This window comes from Orycteropus afer, unplaced genomic scaffold (assembly GCF_000298275.1).
Source record: "Orycteropus afer afer isolate SDZICR_OR568_19922 unplaced genomic scaffold, OryAfe1.0 scaffold00112, whole genome shotgun sequence".
Classification (NCBI taxonomy): Eukaryota; Metazoa; Chordata; class Mammalia; order Tubulidentata; family Orycteropodidae; genus Orycteropus; species Orycteropus afer.
The window spans coordinates 7,719,435-7,741,524 of record NW_006921699.1 but is presented as its reverse complement, the minus strand read 5'-3'; the positions used below and the strand labels follow the sequence as shown (position 1 = coordinate 7,741,524).

The 22,090-nt window shown below is 47.6% G+C and overlaps 1 protein-coding gene across 1 annotated transcript; it reads left to right on the top strand.

The window, feature by feature from the left end:
- The first annotated feature begins 1,285 nt into the window (after window positions 1-1,285).
- TIFAB (TIFA inhibitor) lies at window positions 1,286-1,900 on the top strand. The gene has a single exon (XM_007943804.2). It carries the CDS (start codon window positions 1,286-1,288, stop codon window positions 1,898-1,900), a length of 615 nt encoding a protein of 204 aa, XP_007941995.1.
- Window positions 1,901-22,090: the final 20,190 nt, after the last annotated feature.

Below are 22,090 nucleotides of genomic sequence, written 5' to 3'. Positions count from 1 at the left end.
AAGTTCAGTCCATAACACCCTCCATGAGCTCCTATCAGTTCTTCAGTGAAAGGTCCCTAAACATTCTTCTTTGGTCAAGATCTCCTGACCCTGAAAGTGAGCTTGTGGCACTCATGCCCTGTAAAGTACCTAGCCCAGTCTGGGCCATGGTTAGCATGGGGAATGTGTTAGCTGTTATTATCCTTGTGGTTTCCAGACAGGCTTTCTGATTGGCCTGAAGCAGCCAATCATCTGTGCTCCTTCAAAATTCCTGATGCTAGATGCACCTACTTTTCCACTAGCTGAATGCTCTTGAGGGCAACAGCTTGGTCTTCTGTTGCACCTGAGTATCCCCAGCAGTCAGTTCAGTGCCTGGCTCAGAGCAGGGGCTCTGCAGTGGTTTATTGTGTGACTGTCAGATCTGAGGAAGGTGTACCCTATTGGCTCTATCCTTCCCATGTTGCAGGGCCACATTGTCTCCAAATGACAATGTTGTTTTTGTTGTTAGTTGCCATCCATTCCAACTCATGATGACCCCACATGTGCAGAGTAGAACTTCACAGGATTTTCAGGCCCGTGACCTTCCAGAAGCAGATCACCAGGTCTGTCTCCTCTGGGTGGGTTTGAACTGCCAACCTTTTAGCTAGTAGTTGAGCACTAACTGTATGCATCACCCAAGGAACTCTTAAATGACAATAAAAAAAACAAACCAAACCCAAAGCCATTGAGTTGATTCCACCTTCTAGTGGCACTGTAAGACAGTATAGAATTGCCCCATATGGTTTCCAATGGAAGCAGACTGTCACATCTTTCTCCCATAGTGGGGCTGATGGTTTCGAATCAACCTTTTTGATTAGCAGTCAAATGCTTTAACCACTGTGTCACCAAAGGTCCTTAAAATGACAATAAGACCACCAAAAGCCCACCTCACAAGGCTGCGTGTCTGTTTTCTTTTCTGTAATATAGGTATGTTCCCTGCATAGATAAGGACAAATGCACCTATAATACAGAAAAGAAAACTATAATTCAGAGAGGGTGGGTGGCATGTCCCACTCACAGAGCATGGGAAAGACAAAGCTGGGGCCAGACTTAGTGGGCCTAACCCTTCACCCCAACATGGGCTTTATCAACACTGACCCTGGCTCCCTCCTGGCTGGGCAGAATATCTGTGCCCACAGAGGCTCTGTTTGACTAGAGATGTCCCCAGCCCCATGAAGGGCAAACACAGTTGCTCAGGGAGAGGCAGAAATGTTCCAGAGCCCATGTGAGGCCATGTATCTGTGTTCCATCCTTCTAGGCTCTGTCCATGGAGAAGTCCCTCACAGTCCTGCAGGTGACCCTGTACCACTCCACACAGGGACCAACTGCCTTCACCAATGTCCCATCGCGATTGCAGCATGACACCAGCCCACTGCTGGTTGGCCGGGGGCAGGACGCTCACCTCCAGCTGAAGCTCCCTCGACTCTCCCGCCTACACCTGTCCCTGGAGCCCTACCGGGAGAAGGGCAGCACTCTGCTGTCCTTCTGCCTCAAGGCCCTGAGCCACAGGGGCTGCGTGTGGGTCAATGGGCTGATGATCAGGTACCTGGAACAGGTACCCCTGAGCACTGTCAACAGGGTCATCTTCTCTGGAGTCCAGATGGTGATCCACATAGACTGGGGTGTCTCCCTTGAGGCCTTCGTCTGCTGCTTCCATCTCAGCCCATCACCCCTGATTTACAGGCCTGAGGCAGAGGAGACTGATGAATATGAAAGCAGCCCCCAGGAGCAGCCTCCCCTGGTTTCGAGAGAGGCGACTCCAGGTCACCTGGGGTTTCTCCAAGGCCCTTCTCAGACTCAGGACAGCTCTCCCCAGCAAAGCTCTAGAGGAGAAACAGAAATACAGCTCCAGAGGGAGCTCACAGACGGTGCACTCTGCTAGCCCCACCGCTACTGAGAGCAAATCTTCACTGAAACAGGATCTGAAATATTCAAGCTACATCATGTGGGGTTGACAATGAGGCCTGCTGGCTGCCTCGCTCATAATGAGTCCATTCTGCAAACGCTGAGTAGCTGGGGGGTGGGGCAATGCCCTGGCAGTTACAGCTATGCTAGCTAACTGGGAACTTCATAGACTTTAGAGGCCCTAAGGGGGTATGGGGAGCCTCGCTCAGCCTTTCCCCACGTTTCCTTCTCCTGTTTGACTAGGAGTTACTTTATGTTGCTAATTTTGTGTGCTGCTTAAGAGCTGGAGTTTGAGGTTGCACCAGGAATGCTTAGACACATGTAACAATTACGTTTGTGGTAGCTCTGGGTTACCAAGTTTTCAAATACCCACAGGCACTTGGGGCTTAGGGAAGCCTGTGTTTAATAAACTGCAAGTATTTCATTAAGCTGGCATACCCAGTAGGATCCCTGGGTCCCCAAATGGGCTGCACGCATAAGGCGTTGTCACGCAGAGGCTGGGGGTGGGAAACATGGGAGACGTGTCAGAGGAAATTGGAAAGGTAGGAGCTCATGTTTCTTGAATGGATGCGGGCGGAACACAGGGCTTCCGGGGGATGGAGAGCTAAGGCTGGGCCTTCCTGGAAATCCATGGTCAACATCATCTTCCTCATCCTCACACAGTCCCACTCCCTGGCACTTCTGGATTGAAGCCTTGGCTGAGCATAAGGGAAAGGATTTCAGAGCAATGGGTTCTTTAAATTCTAGGAGGAGGTGAGATGTGGAGGTTGTGTTAGAATACAACTTGGCACTCACTTCACTAAAAACCCAAACCAAACCCACTGCTGTCAAGTTGATTTCAACTCATAACAACAGTGCGTCGTGTGCTAATTAATGGTCCTTCCAAATGGGAACTAGCAGGGTGCAAGGCCAAGGCTGAATAATTATCTCAGTAAATAGGGGGAGCAGAGTGCAGGCAACCACTAGCTATGCCACCCTGAGATGGGGGTGGTGTGGGTCAGAAACAGATCTACCTGTGGATTGAGGGAGAGACACAACCTGGCCGGTCTCCACAATCCTAGACCCCTCTCGAGGATAAGAAGTGCTGAGGGGATGCCACTGCCTGCTAGTGGGCTGGCTCCCATTCTGGGGTCAGGGTCTACCTGCAACAAGGCTTCCAATATTCTCCCTTTTCCACCTAAGAAGAAACACCCTTTAGCACCCAGGGCCACCTAAAAGGAGGCTCAGCTCCACTCCCAGGCCTGTGTGTGTGCCTTCTCCAGGGGAAGACAGAAATGAGCAAGACCCGGGCCTGCCCTTTCCCTTCCAATAGAGAATGAAGCCCGTACAGTCAGGTCATAGCCATACGGCAGAGAGAGCAAGGGCTGCTAGGGGAGGTGGCTGTCTAGTGCTGTGCATGGCTCTGTGGGGCCCCCACAGTAGTCCCGTCCTCATTCACTCAACAGACTTTCACCAAACACCTACCTTGTGACAGATGCTGTGAAAATCCCTAGGGACCAGCAGTGACAAGGCAGATATAGTCCCTGCCCTCGTGGAACTTCAGCGGGATTCAGGGAAAACAAGCATCCAGAAGTTAATTATTTAATGAATTATGAGATCACAGTATGATCAGTGCTATAGATGAGAGTAGCCCCCAGTCACTTTCTTCCTATTGTGTGTTCTCTCTCCTCAAGCTGGGGCTAACACTGGCTGGACTATGAAGGGGCCAAGTGCTCATTGTGTGCTCAACACTCTGCTTGATGCCCATTAATTCTCACAGCATCACAGATCAGCCAGGTTATTCACCCCATTTCACAAATGAAGAAACTGAGGATCAGAAAGGGTGTCTTGCCACAGGTCACACTATGTCATCTGGGGCAAGTAATTTAATGTACCTTTGTCTCTGGTACTTCCTCTGGAAAATAGGTAAGATAACAGGATCTACTTGTTAGAGCTACTGTGAGGCATAGTGCAGTGCTAAGGGAATTCATTAAGTACAGACCCAACAGCTCACCACAGTCATATATATGGAACTAAGGGAGACTTGCATCCCAGCAGACAGGTTCCAGAGCCCATGGGCTTACTGCACCCCAGATTTCCCTCCTGAGGATCTTGTTTTAGTCATGGATGTGGTGGGCAGGCAGTTTCCTTGCACCAGAAGCCCCAGTACTGAAAGTCTGTAGAATACAGTCTGTCAGGGCTGGCAACAAGTTCCATGTGGTTTGGTCTGCTTGAGTCCACTGACTTGAGACTGCTTTTATATTTCGCATATAAATTCTACATGCAGCAATGACCCCTCCACAGACTAAGTGCTCCCCAGGCTCTGCATCTGGAGCAGAATCTCATGTATGGAACTCGAGAAGCCACAGCCCAAGACTGTATCTGAATATCAAAGTCCAGAGAGAGGAAGCTGACTAAGCATCTCAACACCCTCAAGGTTCTGTTCCCTGATCCACCTGGGGCCCTTCAGGACAGGCTGCTGCTGAGTACCCTCCCAAGGCCCTCAGCCATCTGTGGGATCCAGGAGGGTTCTTTCCCCTCCCTCAGTGCACAAACTAGCTTAGCTGGTGTTCTCCAAGAGGAAGCAGTCAACTTCCTCCAAGTGGGCAACCATGCAGCCAGAATGAACTGCACGGCAGGCTGAAAGAATGACAGTGCCGCCAGGGCAGGAGGGAAGCCAGGAAACATCCGGTTTGCTTGTTTCAGACTCAACTAATTCATGAAACCTCCCCAAGAAGCTCACTCCATGCCTCATAACAAGATTCCAAGACAAAAAAAAAGCACACTTCCATCCTCTGCTCCATTTTCCTGAGTAGGAAAACACTTCAGTTATATTAAATCCATAACACCCACCCCTACTCTATACTAACAGTTGACTTTAAGGGCCTAGTCTATGAGCTGACACCACTTCCCTTTACCCACAGAGAAGCCTAAGCAAGTTGGTGAGTCCCTCCCAACAATCCCTTCTACTTTCTCTCAGCTCCTGCACACAGGGGAAGGCCCATGTGCCTAAGGGGTACACACACACACACACACACTTACCAACACTAACACTGTGGTGGTTACAAGCTGGAGTCAGACTGCCTGAGTGAAAATTCTTGCTGCATCACATACTAGCATTGTGATCTTGGACAAGTGACTTAATCTCCCCATGCCTCAGTTTCTTCTTCTGGAAAATGGGAAAGATAACAGTACCTGCCTCCTTGGAGTTATTGTGAAAGTCAAATGAGCCATATGTAAAGTATCTAGGGCAGTTCCTGGCACACAGTAACTCCTCAATAAGGATTTGCAAGTAAGGATGGCAAGATCAGCTTGCTTCCTTTGAACATGTCATCAGGAAAGACCATCATGTTTGGTAAAGTAGATGGTGACCACAAATGAGGAAAACCTTCCATGAGATAGATTGGCACAATAGCTGAACAATGGGCACAAACATACCAATGATCATGAAGATAGCATGGGACTGGATAACATTTCGTTCTGTTATACATAAGGTCACCATGAGTCGGAGCTGACTGACTCAACAGCAACTAACAAGAGCATTATTGTCCAATTGCATGGAATGAATTTAATGTAAGTAAACACATGGACTTAGCTTACACAGACACAGACACACACACACACACACCCTGCTACAAGGAGTTACATAAATTACATTCAGGCATATACCCCAGAGCACTACAATTCTCTGAAACCGCGTCTGGAAATACAGAAATCATCCCCTGTGCCCTTTAAGGCATTTAGCCCTCACATTCCTCTGCTTTTCCAAGAATGTGAATCTTCCCAGGCCATCTGAAAGTGAGACACTCTGGCCCCTCGAGCCTGTGTGTCAAGGGATATATGCTAGGGCTCCATAAATAGCCATAGTGCTGGGCTTACAGACACAGGTGAGGAAGTGCTGCAGACATATTAAAACACTGCAATGCTGGTACAGCCAGAAGAAGGAAGGCTCTGTGATGGAGCCCAGGTCCCTACTCAAGACATCAATGCACTGGAACCATGCTCTCTGTGTCCTGTCCCCAGTGAGACCTCAAGCTCCACAAGACAAGCAGCACAGGTTGTTCACTGCTGTGTTCCAGTGGCCATCACAGAGGCAGGCAGAGACAGATGGACAGATGGGCACTGATGATCAAGGAAGCAGTCATCTTGATTTTAATGGCGTATGAGCCAGGCTTGTCCAACTAGACAGGGGCAGGGTAGGGACCTGAAGTAGTGGAAGCTGGGCATCCAGTTGTGGCAAGAAGGTCACAAATCCTTAGAAAGACAGTGTGGAGAAGCAAGTGCCTCTTGCCTCCTCTTGGCCTCAATGGGGCAGCTCAGGCTTTCTAACTGGGGCAGCACAAGGTTGGTGTTCATGGCCCAAATTCAACCAGTCCCTGCATTTTTGGGACTCTGTTGTGGTGACTACAGAAGGAAGGTGATGGCCTTCACAGGGTCCTTGTCACCAAGAAACAGATTTCAGCTAGCACTTCCTTCTTCCAACAGAGGTACTTAAGGGGAAAGGTACCCCAAGGAGATTCTGGGAGGAGCTCAACAGTCAGGGGCTGGGCTGGGTGGACTGAGTCCAGGCCTGTTGTTCACAAAGCTCCTAAGATCTGGTTTGACCACTCTCCCGCAGTGCAATGAAAGTCAGCCCTACAGACCTCTTTCTCAAACACACCAGGAACACACCTGCCTCCCTGGCCCGCACCCACACCCTGTCCAAACAGAACAGAGTTGCTTGGCCTGGTAAAGAGATTTCCAGGGGCTATAGGAAGCTAAGGAGCCCTAGTGGCACAGTGGTTAAGTACTTGGCTGCTAACCAAAAGCACTAAGGTTTGAACCCCCAGCTGCTCCCAGGAGAAAGTTGTGGCAGTCTTGGAAACCTATGGGGACAGTTCTACTCTGGCCTGTAGGGGCACCGTGAGTCAGAATTGACCCCGTGGCAGTGGGTTTGGTTGGTAAGAAGTCCCTGGGTGGTGTAAATAATTAACATCCTCGATTCCTAACCAAAATGTTGGAGGCTCAACTCCTCCCACAGGTGCCTTGGAACAAAGGCCTGGTGATCTATTTCCGAAAAATTAGCTGTTGAAACCCTGTGGAGCACAGTTCTACTCTGACACATGGGGCCGCCATAAGTCTGAATCAACACAACAGCAACTGGTTTAGTGGGCCAGCAGAGGAAATATCTCCCTGCCTCCTCAAATAGACGCTCACTATATAAACGCGTGAAGCAAGGCCTGGTCAAGTGGCTGGCTCAAGATCTCCTTGTGTCTAAACAGGAGAGCCAAGGTAGGAACTGAGAACTGGGTCTTCCCACAACAGCAGCCAAGCTCAGCAAAGAGATGTGCAGAAGCAAGGAAGCCCACGCGGTACGGATGATTCATCCCCACCCTCACCCTCAACTGGGCTGCAAGCTGGGAGACCTGCCTTGCACGGTAACTAGTGTGCCAGGAGCTCGGCTCAAAAGCTTGGTTTTGTTTCCTCTTCCTCTTTGGCTTCCACTCTGTGGCATCTTGTGGTAGCCGAGGGAGCCACGCTTCCTTCTGTAAAGTTAGCCACTCCCCAAGAATCTCGCAGGACTTCTCAGACCAGGCAGCTTCCCTTCAATGCATGCTGGGTGCTCCACATACATTCCTGAGCTCCCTTCCCTCCAGCCTCACCAGGCCTCAAAGGTTTTGGGGGAAGGAGTAAACAAACCGAGTCTTTAAGAGGCGATGCTGAATTTAACGAACTCTCCTTGCATTGCAGGGCTGTGATTCCTCTTACCTTTAACGTGAACTCACAGGCGGATTAAAGTGAAATAAAACCTACCATTTGAGTTATATTCTCAGCTGATTGGAAACATGCATTACCTTCTCATGACCAGGCTGTGAGAAGGGAAGTTATTATCTTTCCTTAGAGTTTGTAAACTCTTTATGGCTGAGGTAGCCTTAATCCTTCAATGGGGGAAAAAAAATGATTTGGGAATAAATTGCTCCCATTTACTTTGTTTTCCAATCACACGCTCCAATGGGAGCACGGCATCCTAAGTGAGGGGATTTAGGGAGCCAGGTGATCCCCGACAGAAGAGCTCAATTATTTTCATCTTCAGGCACACAGATTGAAAGGGCTTCAACGTGCCATTTGACAAGAAGGCTTGCTCCACAAAAGCACACACTCTGGCAAGGATGCCAACTCTCCTGAGCTGCTACAAGTTCCTCTGCCTTTTGTTTCCAGGGGCAAATATCTCTACAATGCCCACTTCTGCAGGAGGCCCTCACAGCTGGCTCTTGGTGGCCACTGGGAGTTCCAATCAGCTTCCTCAGATGGGATGGTATACATGTAGGGACTGAAAACTGGGGGGCAGTAAGGATGTATTGAGCACCTACTATGTGCCAGGTGCTGTGCTAGGCCCTGAGAATAGCAGAGTGAAGAAAACTAGGCTACATTCCCTCTCTCATGGATCTCCCTAATTTGTCCAGAGAACAGACACCATAAAAGACCCACACTGGTGAAGACAGAGTTAAAATTGAGAGCTGAGCTGCCTGGGTCCCTGCCTTCTTAGGACTGAGAACTGAGGAGAAGAAGCATAGTCATCTGAAAAGAAAGCCTCATGTGTGGGGTTCAGATGCCTAGCTCAAAATATTGGGAACAACCAACCAGGAAGGAGCCTGAGAAATAGTAGATTTGAATCAAAATAAAATCATAGTCTAGGAACAAGGGGAGACTTACGGGGTCTGTGGTTTTTGGAAGTCCACATTTTCCTCTGTTATTTCTTTGATCTGTTCTCTGTTACCAAACACAGCAGATACCAAACATAGCTATAAAGAAGACACAGGCTCTGAGCCAAGCATTCTGGCTGCTAGAAGGAGCCCTGGCAGAGATGTCTACCTTGATTCCCTTTAAGGATGTATAGGCAGGGGGCAGGGACTGGGGGTTTTCAGACTAAAGCAAAGATGGAGGCCTTCAGAGGGAGAGCTAAACCCCAGGCAGCCAGCCACGGGGTTTCCATAATTACTTCTCTCAGGGGTCAGGTAGTATGATGATGTCATTTTTCCAGAAAGCTTGCTGCAATGGGGCTGCAAACATGGATCTTTTTAAGCCACCTTGTTTAGGAGGGCATATCTGTCAGGATTCAGTGGGAAAACAAAAATCACTCTAAGAATTTCAAAATTTTAATTCAGGGAATTGGGTACACAAGTGATAGAATCTATAAGAAGTCAAATGGATGGTGAAGCCATCCAGAGATCAGCAACAGCAGCAAGTTGCTACCACTGCTCACTAATCACCCCTCCCACCCCACCTCCAGGGCTAGATGACCAATAGAAGGACATGGGCACTGACCGGCACAAGGCTACCAATGCTATGGAAGCTCCCCTATGAAAGTCACCGGAGAGTTGGAGGAAGAGGCTGTCCACAGGGAGCTGGAACCACAGAGAATCCACCTGGGACACTCAGAGAACTGGAAAAATATCCCTCATCCCACTCTCCCACCAGTGGTTTCTATTGGCTAAAGCCAGCCAGAAGCTAGTTGCCAAGGAAGCCTGGGAAATGTAGTCTGCAGGGATCTACTGCCCTGCAGCCAGAGAGAGGAGGTGAAGAGAGAGCAATGGGTTAAGGGCAAACAAGCAGATGACAAGCACAGGGAGTATATATACCTCCTGCCTGGGGCATTGGGAGGCCATAGAAAGGAAAGAGAAGGGGACCACAGTTTACAGTCCTTCACTACCTAGGGGGTTCTGAAGATGGTAGGCAAACACAGATAACCTCCACCATCCCCATCACCCTAAACTTTGTGACTTTCAGCATCTGAAAGGAAAGAGGAGGAGGGTCAAATGCCAGAGAAGAGCTAGCCATGGCCTGGTCTGATACACACACATCCCAGCTAGGATGCCTTGTTCTGAATCCCCACTATCCGGAAGCAGGGCAGCAAAACAGAAGACACTGGACTCAGAATGGTGGCAGGTTCAAATCCCTTCTCCTCTCCACTTACTGATCTTGGAAATGTCCTTCAGCTCCCAGTCCACATTTTCCTCACCCGTTAAATGGAAACTGTATTAGTACCTACCTTATCCCTTGGTGGCACAGTACTTAAAGCACTCAGCTGCTAACTGAAAGGTCAGTGGTTCAAACCCCCCAGCTGCTCCACATGAAAAAAATGTGGCATTCTGCTTCCATAAAAATTTACAGCCTTGGGACAGTTCTACTCAGTCCTACAGGGTCCCTATGAGTTGGAATCGACTCCACTGCAGTGGGTTTGTTTTTTTGGTTCACCTTTGTAAAGACTGAAATATGTAAGTAGCATAGTGCCTAAGGCACTTGACTGCTAATCAGAAGACTGGCAGTTCAAACCCACCAGCCACTCCTCGGAAGGAGGAGGTTGGGCAATCTATTTCCATAGTGATACCACCTCGGAAACCCACGGAGGGGTCGCTATGGTTGGGGCCAACTTGACAGTGCATAACAACAACAACAATAACAAAGGAACCTAGCACATGCACCTTGTAAATGCTCAACAAACATTAATATTAACCACCACTCATCTCCAAATGGTAGAACCAATGGTACTGAAGGAGGAAGTTGAAGCTGCAATGAAGGAATTTGTGAAGAACAAGCCTCCGGGAATTGACAGAATACCCACTGAGATATTTCAACAAACAGATGGCCCATTGGAGGCACTCACTAGGTTATGCCAAGAGATTTGGAAGACAGCTACCTGGCCAACTGACTAGAAGAGATCCATATTTGTACCCATTCCAAAGAAAGGTGATCCCATAGTTTGTGGAAATTATAGAACAATATCATTAATATCGCATGCAAGTAAGATCTTACTGAAGATAATTCAGAAATGTTTGCAGCAGTATGTTGACAGAGAACTTCCAGAGGTTCAAGCTGGATTCAGAAGAGGATGTGGAACAAGGGATATCATAGCTGCTGTCAGATGGATCTTGGCTCAAGGCAAAGAATACCAGAAAGATGTTGACTTGTGTTTTATTGACTATGCAAAGGCATTTGATTGTGTGGATTATGACCAATTACGGATAACATTGAGAAGAATGGGAATTCCCAAACACTTGACTGTACTCATGAGGAACCTGCACCTTGACCAGGAGGCTGTCATTCAAATGGAACAAGGGGACACTACATGGTTTAAAATCAAGAAGGGAGTGTGTCAGGGTTGTGTCCTTTCCCCATACTTATTCAATCTATATGCTGAGCAAATAATCTGAGAAGCTGGACTATATGAAGAAAAATTGGCATCAGGATTGGAGGAAGAATCATTAACAACCTGAGATACACTGATGATATAACTTTGCTTGCTGAAAGTGAAGCTGACTTGAGGCACTTACTGATGAAGATTGAAGAATACAGTCTGCAGTATGGATTACATCTCAATATAAAGAAAATAAAAATCCTCACAACTGGACCAAAAAGCAGCATCACGATAAATGGAGAAAAGATTGAGGTTGTCAAAGAATTCACGTTGCTTGGTTCTACAATCGATGCCAATGGAAGCAGCACTGAAGACGTTAGACGATGTGTAGCACTGGGCAGGTCAATTGCGAAGGAACTCTTTCAAGTGCTGAGGAGCAAGGATGTCTCCTTGAGAACTAAGGTGTGCCTGACACAAGCCATGATATTTTCAATTGCCTCGTAGGCATGTGAGTATGCCTACAATGAATAAGGAAGACCGAAGAAGAGTTGATGCTTTTGAGTTGTGGTTCTGGCAAAGAATGTTGAAAGTACCATGGACTGCTAAAAGAACTAACAGATCTATCCTGGAGGAAGTGCAGCCAGAATGCTCCTTGGAAGCAAGAATGGCCAGAATTCATCTCACCTACTTTGGTCATGTTGTCAGAAGGGACCATTCCCTGGAAAAGGATGTCATACTTTGTAAGGTGGAGGGTTGACGAAAGAGGGGAAGTCCGTCAATGAGATGGATTGACATGGTGGCTGCGATGATGGACTCAAGTATAGCAGGGATCATGGAGCTGGCGTGGGATCGGGAAGGTGTTTTGTTCTTCTGTGCATGGGGTCTCTATGAGTTGGAAACAACTCGACGGCACCTAACAACAACATCTCCAAATGCTGTTTCCTCCAGAAATCTTCCCCTGAATTTCTCCTATGAAGAGGGACTCTTCCTTTCCTAGGTTCAAGCCAGCTCTGAAGCACTTAGAGGGAATGCTCAGGTAGTTATCAGTGGAATAAAAGCTATTTCCTCAGGTGAGGCGAGTGTCCTGAATATCTGCTGTGTGCTGTGCACCATGCCTGGCCTATTAGAGATGTTGACTTGCACCTCCCCTAGCAAAGCTCCATGGTCAGAGAAATTGTCTTGTATATGTTGATAGAACGATAGGAGAGTACCTGGAGAAAGAATTTGAGTGTTATGAAAACAGACCATTATGGAACAAGGCTTTGGCAAGAGCCTATGTCAAACCACAATAAAACTGCTGGTTAAAATGCACCTTAAAAGACTAACTGTTCTGCCCAAGGATGAGAAGAGTCCAAAGTGAGTGTTTTTGCTCAGTGAATGGAGCCATCATATCCCAGGAGCCAACGACAAATTCCAGCAGGGCCGTGCAGGGCCCTGTACCCCTCTGCTACTTGCTGCCAACATGGTCAGCTGTGTTGGCCTGGGTGTTGGTCCTGTCTTCTTGGTGCAGCACGACCACCCAGACCTTCACTGCTCAGAAACACATGCCCCAAGTGCAGAGCTCCCAAACTTGGACATCCGCTTACAGAGCAGGCTGGATGCTCAATGTCAGAGGCGTCCAGAACCAGGGCTGGCCCTCATTACCAAAGAACCCATAGTCCCCTGTGAACATTCATTGGAGACCAAGCAAGGAAGCGAATAACCAGGGAGCTTTGCTTTTCAGTTTTATGTTCCTCTTCCCCTGGGCCTTCAGTCTGTGGTTACTGTGCAGATTTCAAATTGAAACATCAGGAAAGCCTCATGTGGTCTGACTTCTTCCTCGTTCTACAACCCCCGACACACGCACAAGCTATACACACCACACGCACACACACACACATGCCCACGCCTGCCTCTGGGCTTTGTCAAGCACCTCAGGTAAAATGCTTGTGAGAAAATTATAAGGTAATTACGAGCCATGAGTTTTGTTCTTCAGTTAAAGAAAGAGAAAATACCTGACTTGAAATTCACAGTACGCTTTACAAAACAGAGTGGACTTGTGGCTTAGCTCAGGGGAAACTAGATGCAGAGGAGAGATCTCCTTAGAGGAAGGCAGAGAAGTGTTCTGAGGAGGCCAGAGTGTTCTGGATAAAGAACTGTCACATGCCCTGCCCACCAATTCCTGGGCATACGGAAATAGCTGAGTCTCATGAAGAATGTGTGGGTTTGAGAGGAAGACATATCAGCTTGTCCTGACTCCCATGACACTCAGAAAGTCACCAAAAGATCTGTGTGTCTCACTTTGCCAATCTCTACAATCACTGATATGCTAGCAAATGGTTAACAAGGCTCTCTGAGTTGGGAGAGAGGTCTGATTTACAGCGTTTGTCTATTTCTGTGGTATAAATCCTCCCACCATGGTCAATTTATAGGTATCAAGGTGACATTACTGAATGTGGAGTTGGGAAGAAGTACGCAGTAAGTACACAATCCAAACCCACTACTCTCAAGTCGATTCCCACTTGTAGTGACCCTTAGGACAGAATAGAATTGTCCCCATAGCGTTTCCAAGGCTGTAAATCGTTACAGAAGTAGACTGCCTCATCTTTCTCCCCAGAGTGGCTGGTGGGTTCAAACAGCCAACCTTTTGGTTAGCAGGCAAATGCTTTAACCATTGCACCACTGCAGCTCCTTCAATAAGTACACCATTACATAGCATTTCCACCATACAGATACAATGTATACAAACAGCTTCAAAAGCATAGATACAGTAAACTGCAGTGAAATAATTAGGAAACAGTGAGTTTTGAGTATTAACTTTGTATATCTTATACTTCACTGAGATGTAAGCTTACATAATGTAATGTTTAATAATGATAAGACAGGAGGAGACAGCTCCAGCACATCACTGTACTGAAGAAGTTCCAGCTCCTTGTACCCAAGTACAGGCCAGAGAAATAAAATAACTGCTGTGAAAATGCCTTGGAAATGAAGCCCTGGAAAAGTCAGAGTAACCATTTTCAGAAAGTTGTGCAATATTTTGCTATTCAAAGGTGAGTTTATGTATCTTTATCATATTGGATATTTAAAATAACCTCTTATGAGGTTGTTAAACTATCTATCCCATGTCACAGCTAAGGAAACTAAGAATTAGAGAAATGTACCCAAAGTCAGACAACTGGTGAGTGGTGGAACCAGCATTGAATTTACTCTAAATCCTTGCTCTGCATCCCTCCCCCTCCATCTGTTTACACCTGGTGCAGGCAGCGGGCAGCCGGCAGCCAACCCACAGCTCTGGCTGAGTTTTGGCTGCAAAGCCCCACAATCAGTGCCCAGTTCTGGTCTAAAAGCCATCACTAGATATGGCTCACGATTAGAGAGCTTGTGCTGGTGGCCTGGAATCACTCTTCTAGCCTAAAACTTAGCCCATTGCTATCAAGTTGATTCTGACTGATAGTGACCCAATAGGGCAGAATAGAACTGCCTCATAGGATTTCCAAGAGTGTGGTGCAGTGGTTAAGGCATTTGGTTGCTAACCAAAAGGTCATTGGTTCAAACTCATCAGCTGCTCTATGGGAGAAAGATGAGGTAGTCTGCTTCAGTAAAGATTTACAGCCTTGGAAATTTTAGGGGGTCACTATGAGTCTGAATCGACTCAATGACAGTGGGAATCATTATGGAAGCAGATTATCACATCTTTCTGCTGCACAACAGCTGTTAGGTTTGAACCTCCTATCTTTCTGTTGGCAGTCAAGTGCTTAACCACTCCACCAGCCAGGGCTCCTTTAAAACTTAGCACAACAGGGGATATTAGATAAAAAGCTACCCTCACTTCTTTCCTGAGACCACCTCTCTTAGAACTTGGGAGCCAATGACTGGTTGCCAGACCTTGGGCCACTGTCCAGAACCTAGAAACCATGTTCGCTCTCACAAAGTTGGAAAAAAAACACTGCTTTCTGGGTCCTACCTTATGCCTCTGCCCTCCTAGATACCGCCAGGATGTTGGTGTCTCTGGTAAATGGATCAGCAGTGAGCAGAGGGGCTTTAAACTCAATTCTCTGAGCTGTGGCCAAACCCCGAGGACTCTTGGACATGGACACTGAGAGCTGGGCAATGCCTGGGTGGCCACTGAGGCTGTGTATGCAGCATTACCCAGAGTTCCTGGGGGGCTCAGGTGGCCCCTCACCACCTGGAGCGACTGGCACTGGATTCCAGACGGGATCAGGACCCTGCTGGAGGCTTGGATCCCACACCCCAAATTTGCACGTGGTTGGAAACCAGCCCCTATAAAATCCTCCTATGCAAAGCAAGCCCCTGTCCTATTCCACCCCTCCCAGCTTGGCCACTTATCCTCTGGCTTCTAGGCAGGAGATGCCCCACTGTCCAAGCCATGACCCCCCATCCTTTGTCATTTCAAATTATCTGGCATTGTAAGTTTGGTATGCTTGGCTCTTTTTAAACATTACACTTTATGGCCTTTTGCAGTGTTATTTTGTTTCTGTCCTGCCATTCAGTTTGAATTAAATATCAAACAGATGTGAGTCATTTTTTGCTCTTTTTAAAGAACAAGTTTAATATTAGGGAGCATGCCCTCCTATAAGATCAGGAAAGCCATTCAGAGAAATAAACCCCTTCAAATTAAAAAAGAATCACATTGGTTAACATTAAGATGCTTTCAAGTGATACATTTCGAAGTGCTAAAGGAAGGTGTTTCCAGCAAGCTATAAAGCAGCCAGGAGAAAGGAGGGGAAGATATACGGCCCAAGGCTGATGGGGAAATTGGAGCTCAGAGAAGGGGCAACCCCACCTGGGAAGAAAGCCCTGGAGATGAGGTTCACAGATGATGCTGGGGGAGGCCATCTTCCCTGAAGGCCTGCAGGGACTCCACTCTCTGCAGCCTGTGTGGTCAGGCAGGGAGGGAAGAAATGGAGGTGTGTGTGGGGGAGATGTACTCTGCTCTGGGACCCAGCCTGGCCCATGTACCCACTCACCATCTTCACATACTCACACCAGCTTAGCCCATCTCTCACTCCGCTGTCCTAGCAGAAATTTGGTACCTCTGGACATGCTGAATGGCTTAATCTCTGATTCTTGCCAAGAGGGGTCTTTGGTCATTGGTGGGTCTCAGATAGGTGTGGCATCTCTTTGCACACAGGAGCATGCACTAACTCTCATACAACCTCAGAGGCCTGTAGTCCCCTGACTTGGACCCCTCACCCGAGGTAGTGAGAACACAGAGCATTTCCTCACCGAGATGCTTAGCCCACAGGACCAAGTCCTTCTCTCACAGAGGGCAGGAACGTTTGCCGAGAACCCATGTGCCCAGCATTGGGTAGGGCCCTGGCGTGAGCTAGAGGAGCTGGTCAGTCTCCAAACGCCCATCACTTCTTGGCAACACACATACCTGGAGCTCAGCATTATTGGACCTGCCGCCACTCATGGCGAAGAGCCAGGGCTTCTCCAGGGCTGGCTCAGGCTAAAGTATTTCCATGTGGTCTTTTGACTCACTGCACCTAAAAGGCAACTCTACAACTGCAGACAACGGACTGCAAATGACATTTCCATGTGGCAGGGAGAGGGGCCAGAAAGCCTCTGATTTCCAGCTGGTTCTGGACAGCCTGGACCCTGAGACGAGGCTCCTGCACACCCAAGGTTTGCCTCTGGGGACGACGTGCAAATGCCCAGAGACCCTGCTCCATGGGGAGCACTAAGCCCTGCTGATGAGAAACAGAACCAACAACACTTCCTAGAATTCCACAGACAAAGGAGAAGGTGGAGTGAGGGGATTTAGAGCAACAAACAGCCTCCGTGTTGTAGTCAGATAGCAGAAGTCTGGATCCCAGCTCTGACACTTACTAGCTCTGTGACCCTGGCAAGGGACCAACCTCTCCCAGCCTCAGTTTCTTCATCTGTAAAGCAGGACCATCATCTGTCTCATAGAGTATTTAGGAGGATGAGATGGGATAATGTATGCAAAGCACTCAGCACAGTGAGTGGCCCACAGCAAGGGCTTAATGTTTGGGATTAATCGATTATTGCCCTTCTCTTGAAGGCAACAAGCCCCCTTTCTGATGGTACATTCTAGGGAGCTGGGAGTGGATCAGAGACAGGCTTACCCCTCAAAGGAACCACACTGATCACCGCAAGAGGAACGGGAGATGCAGATGGAGGGGATGTGAGCACGTCTCTCATAAGTCCTGTCCTAGGGGAAGGAAGAGGTGGGAGGAGAGAGGGGAGGAAGGCAGCAGAAATATCTGCAAGTGGCTGCAGAAGAGGAATTGAAATTCACAAATCATTGCTGCTATTCTAACTATTCTTCTGGAGTCCAAGGCAATTAAGTAACAATGTACTGAAATCCATTCCGAGAGTCAAGGGGGAAGGGGAGCTGGGACAGAGAAAGAGTGAGGCATGGCTCCTGCCTTTTAGGAACTCAGGGCCATATCCAGATTCTAGAAGGTTCTTTGAGCTTCTGTGGGCAAGAGCTGGCCTGGCCAGAAGAGGTTTCTGGTAGATGAAGAAGAAGTTGTGCTTTGAAGGATGGACACTCCATTGACACTTTCTGTGTCTTACTCCTCACCAGCCAGGGGTCTGAGGACAAGGCCACCAGCTCTCGGAGTTCTCAATGTAGTGATTCTCCTTCCTGCACATCCCAACCTACACAGCTACACATGGTAGCCATTCATTTGTGCTTTGCTAGGAACAAAGAGGTCCTTTCTAAAGGGGCTGCTCAGGTGCCCAGCCTTAGAACTCATAACAGCAATGAAAACACATTTCTCTTACCCTACAGCTAACAGGGTCAGCAGTGTGTCAGTCAGTCTTGAGGACTTGGGTGCAGCTACACTCTTACACTTCCTAAGGGGCCTAAGGGATCTCCTTCAGTGCTACAAGGATGGGGGGGGCAGGTCATGGGGTTCTGGACTGTTGAAACAGCCTGACTGTGATGGGGATGTCCCCTATGTCCCCCCATGCCAGGATACCCAGGACATCATACTCAACCTGAACCTCTCACATGGGTGGTCACATTTATTCTGCTAGCCCTGCTTCTACACCCCCCCACACACACACACACGAAGGCAGGGGCCCAGCTTTTCTCCATCTTTGGGACCATATCTCATTCTAGAAGATGCACAGGGTCTCAGTCTAGAAACATTTGTATCTTTCTGGTGTTTTGTTTTTGTTTTTGTTTTTGTTTTCTCTAGGAGCTCTGGTGGCATAGTACCTAAGGCATTTGGCTGCTAACCAGAAGGCTGGCAATTCAAACCCACCAGCCACTCCTCAGAAGGAAGATTGAGCAATACTACATCCATAGTGATACTGCCTCAGAAACCCAAGGAGGGGTCACTATGAGTGGGATCTGACTCGATGGCAGTGAGTTATGTATTTGAATATTGACTTCTTTAAATAAACAATTACTTACATCTCTCTCCAGTCTTCCCTAGGGTAAGTACTTTCCCACAGTTGTGCTCTAAAAAACAAAGCAAAACAAAACAAAACCCTCACTGTCATGATTTGATTCCAACTCACAGCAATCCCCATTGGATTCCCAAGGCTGTAAATCTTTATCGAAGTAGACTGCCCCATCTTTCTTCTGCAGAGGAGCTGGTGGGTTCGAACCACTGACCTTTTGGTTAACAGCCAAATGCCTTAATCACCATATCACCAGTAGTACTCAGGGGGGATACAGTTATTTCCTGGGCATTTTACATGGCTTCATTGTTGTCATATTGATGATCTTGGTTATTGGTATTGGTTACACACTATGGCATCAATAGCACACCTTAGTTCCTATAACAAATTGTTCATCATTTCAAATGGCTACTTTTATGTATTATTGTTGCATTTAAAGTGATAGCCTAAACTACTCAAAACTAATTTTCCTTTTGAGCAGTTTCCTAAGAAATGTTCCCAGGAGCTAAATGCCCAGTTGGAACTGCATGCTGTTCCTGATCATATGTTTGGCGGGAGGCATCTCGTTAATCCACAGGCCAATCCAGTAGAGTATGTTTGCATGACTTCCATTTAATAGATGAGAAAACTGAGACCTGAGGTGAGAGTGGGGACATCTGCCCAGAGCCACCCAGTGTGTCTCCCTATACTGTTCCTCAGGCGGCCCTTTCCTCCAGATAAGTGTAACAGGAGTCCTGGATGCCTTTTCCTGGAGTAGTGAATGACTAATAGTGGATACTATGGCAGGAGGGAAGCTGCTTGCCCAGCCTCTGAAATAACCCCTGCAAATGGCCATCTCAGACCAAGCACAAGATTGTTCTCCTCAACCATTTCAAAGACCTTGTAAGTCAGGGAGGGTGCCTTTTGGATCTCTAAGCCCTTTAGGAGATGTGAAAATGGGGGCAGGTCAGCCACATGAAGTGGTGGCTACAATGTGTAAACACCACCTCCAGACGCTGCTAATCTCCCAGGTCAGGCCCTAGTGCCACCAGCCTCTTCCTGCAGGCACAGAGGCTGAGATGGCTCTGGCCAAGGGACCTGTATGAATTGTGACAGTGGTGATGGTCACTTGGGCCCCATGGCCAAACAAGAGAACCATACTTTCGTCCTTTGCTTGCTCTGCGGGCCTGAGTGACTTGCCCTGCCTTCCCTAGATGCAAAGCTGCCAATGCTGGGCCAGAGAGCGGCCCCTGGCTCACTCAGGCATCCCAATCCCCCAGTTGTGCCCCCGGGTGAGGTGCATGGGGCTAACCAGAAACACCTGTGTACATGGAATTTCCTGCCCCAGTTCAGCCTTCATTTCCTCAGCCAGTAAAAACCCAAGGCGTGCAAAGGTGAAAGAAACCAGCCAGTCAATCACCCAGGCGACGGCCACCAGGGCCGCAGAGACAGGACTTTCTAAATTAAATTTTAATTCCCACCCGATGGCCCGGTCGGGACAGCTATGATTCAAACCGGCCAGCCAGGCAGATCCCTGCCCTGGTCCCTGCAGCAATTAACCCTACCCCTGAGCCAGTGGACGATGGTGTCTGCCTTGGCCATCAGGTTGTGCAACAAGACCCTGAGAATGAAAAGGATCCCCTTTCCCCTCAACTTCATTGTGCAGCTGCAAACGCTGCCCAGCTGATTAGCTGCTCACTACTGCAGGCTGTTTGAATTATTAGGTGCTGGAGAGATCAGAGTCTGCCGGTGACTCAGGGACATTTACCAAGGCAACATCAAAGCTGAGGGCAGCCCAGGTCCAAAGTGTAGGATAATGGTCAGAGCCCTAGGCTCTGGGCTCTGTCCTGGCCCAGCACGTTTAGGTGAGGAGAGAGTCATAAAAATGCCTCCATTTTTCCAGAATATGTTTCCAGAGATGCCTTCAGGCTATGGGAGGTGAGGCTTAGAGCAAAAAGAAGGGAAGTATTGAGATAACCCTTTTATGGTTGAACAAAATGAAGCATCTTTTGAGAGATGACTTGTCTGACCGCATAGCTGGTAGGACCAGGTCATCAGATTACGTCCATCAACAGAGACATAAGCATGACTCCCATTTCCCCATCTCAGCCAGAGACTGGGGGCAGGGGGTTAGACTTGAGAGATGATGCCAGGGCTAAGAATCTGGGCTGTGGTCACACAGACCCAGATTCAAAGCCCAAATTGTGCCTTTATGCAAGTTAACTTCTCCCAGTCTCATTCTTCTTGCAGTCCATAAAACGGAAAATAATGATACCATCTCCCTCACAAGGTTGTTGCAAGGAACAAACAAGGCTGTACATGGAGTGCTTTATGCTAAGGAATGTGGCAAGGCAGGGGACCAGATGAGGCAACCTTTGTAAGGAAGCTTCTGATTCTGCTTCTGCCAGTGGTATGTCAGTTATGGCCACCATGGGAATAGGAGGTGAAAAGCTTCCCTTTAGGAAAGCTGGACCCCATCCTGGAAACCAACAGCCCCACTTCCTGTTCAGCCATGTGCCAGCAACCCTAGTAGCAAGACACACATGTTCCCCTCCTCATCCTGTCTAGTTGGGTCTCCTCACCCAGGGCTCTAACACAAGCATGTGTCATTGGAGAGGATGAATGGTGGGATCCACACAAATCCTTCCTAGTCCTAGAGAAGCAACTGGGAGAGTGAATCTTCAGGGCTCGGAAGCCATGGATAAAGTCTGCTGACTTTACAGCAGAGGGACTGTGTGACACTCATCAGGAAGTAAAAAGCACCCCAGGTTTGTTTGTTTCATATGTGATCTGTTTTTCATAGCTTTATGATTCTAAAAATGATATATGCTAGCTGTAATAAACAACAACACACTATAGCACGGATGAATCTCATATACAGCATTGATCAAGAAAAGCCAAACACAAGAGTTCACACTGTACGGTTCCATTTATATAAAATTGTAAAATAGGCAAAAGTAATCTATGGCGCTTAAACTAGGAAACGGGTCATCCTTGAAGATAGGGAATGACTGGAAGAGGATATGAGTGGGGGCTTCTGTTGCCTGGTCTTGGTGCTTACATGGGTCAGTTAGTTCCCTTGGTGTGAATGCACTGAGCTGCCCACTTAAGACTTGTGCACTTTTCTGTATGCATGTTAACCAAACCAAACCCACTGCCACTGAGTTGATTCGAGCTCAGCAACACTTTAAGACAGAGTAGAAATGTCCCTATAGAGTTTCCAAGGCTGTAAATCTTTACCGAAGCAGACTGCCTCATCTTTCTCCCGCAGAGCAAATGGTGGGTTCAACCATTGACTTTTTGGTTAGCAGCCAAATGCTTTAACCATTATGCTACCAAAACTCCTATATGTGTCATATACAATAATAAATTGCCTTAAAATGGTCAGGTTCAAAGCAACATTGTTTGTGCAAATAAAAAATGTAAAAAATTCATGCTAATTGTAGAAAATGTGGTTTTTGTTTTTAATTTTTTTAATAGAAAGTTGGAAACACATCACTCACTCTCTCCATCCAGTTCATGCCTATTAATATTTTGGCTTATTTCCTCCTTGCCTTTTTTCCATGCATCATGTGTGTGTTTTACACATTTAGTGTCATTCTTGTATGTAGAATTATGTGTAAATCTATTTTTTACTTAATATTATATTATGAGGGTTTTCCCACACATTCTTCATGATTTCTGAAAACTATTTTTATGACTCTATAA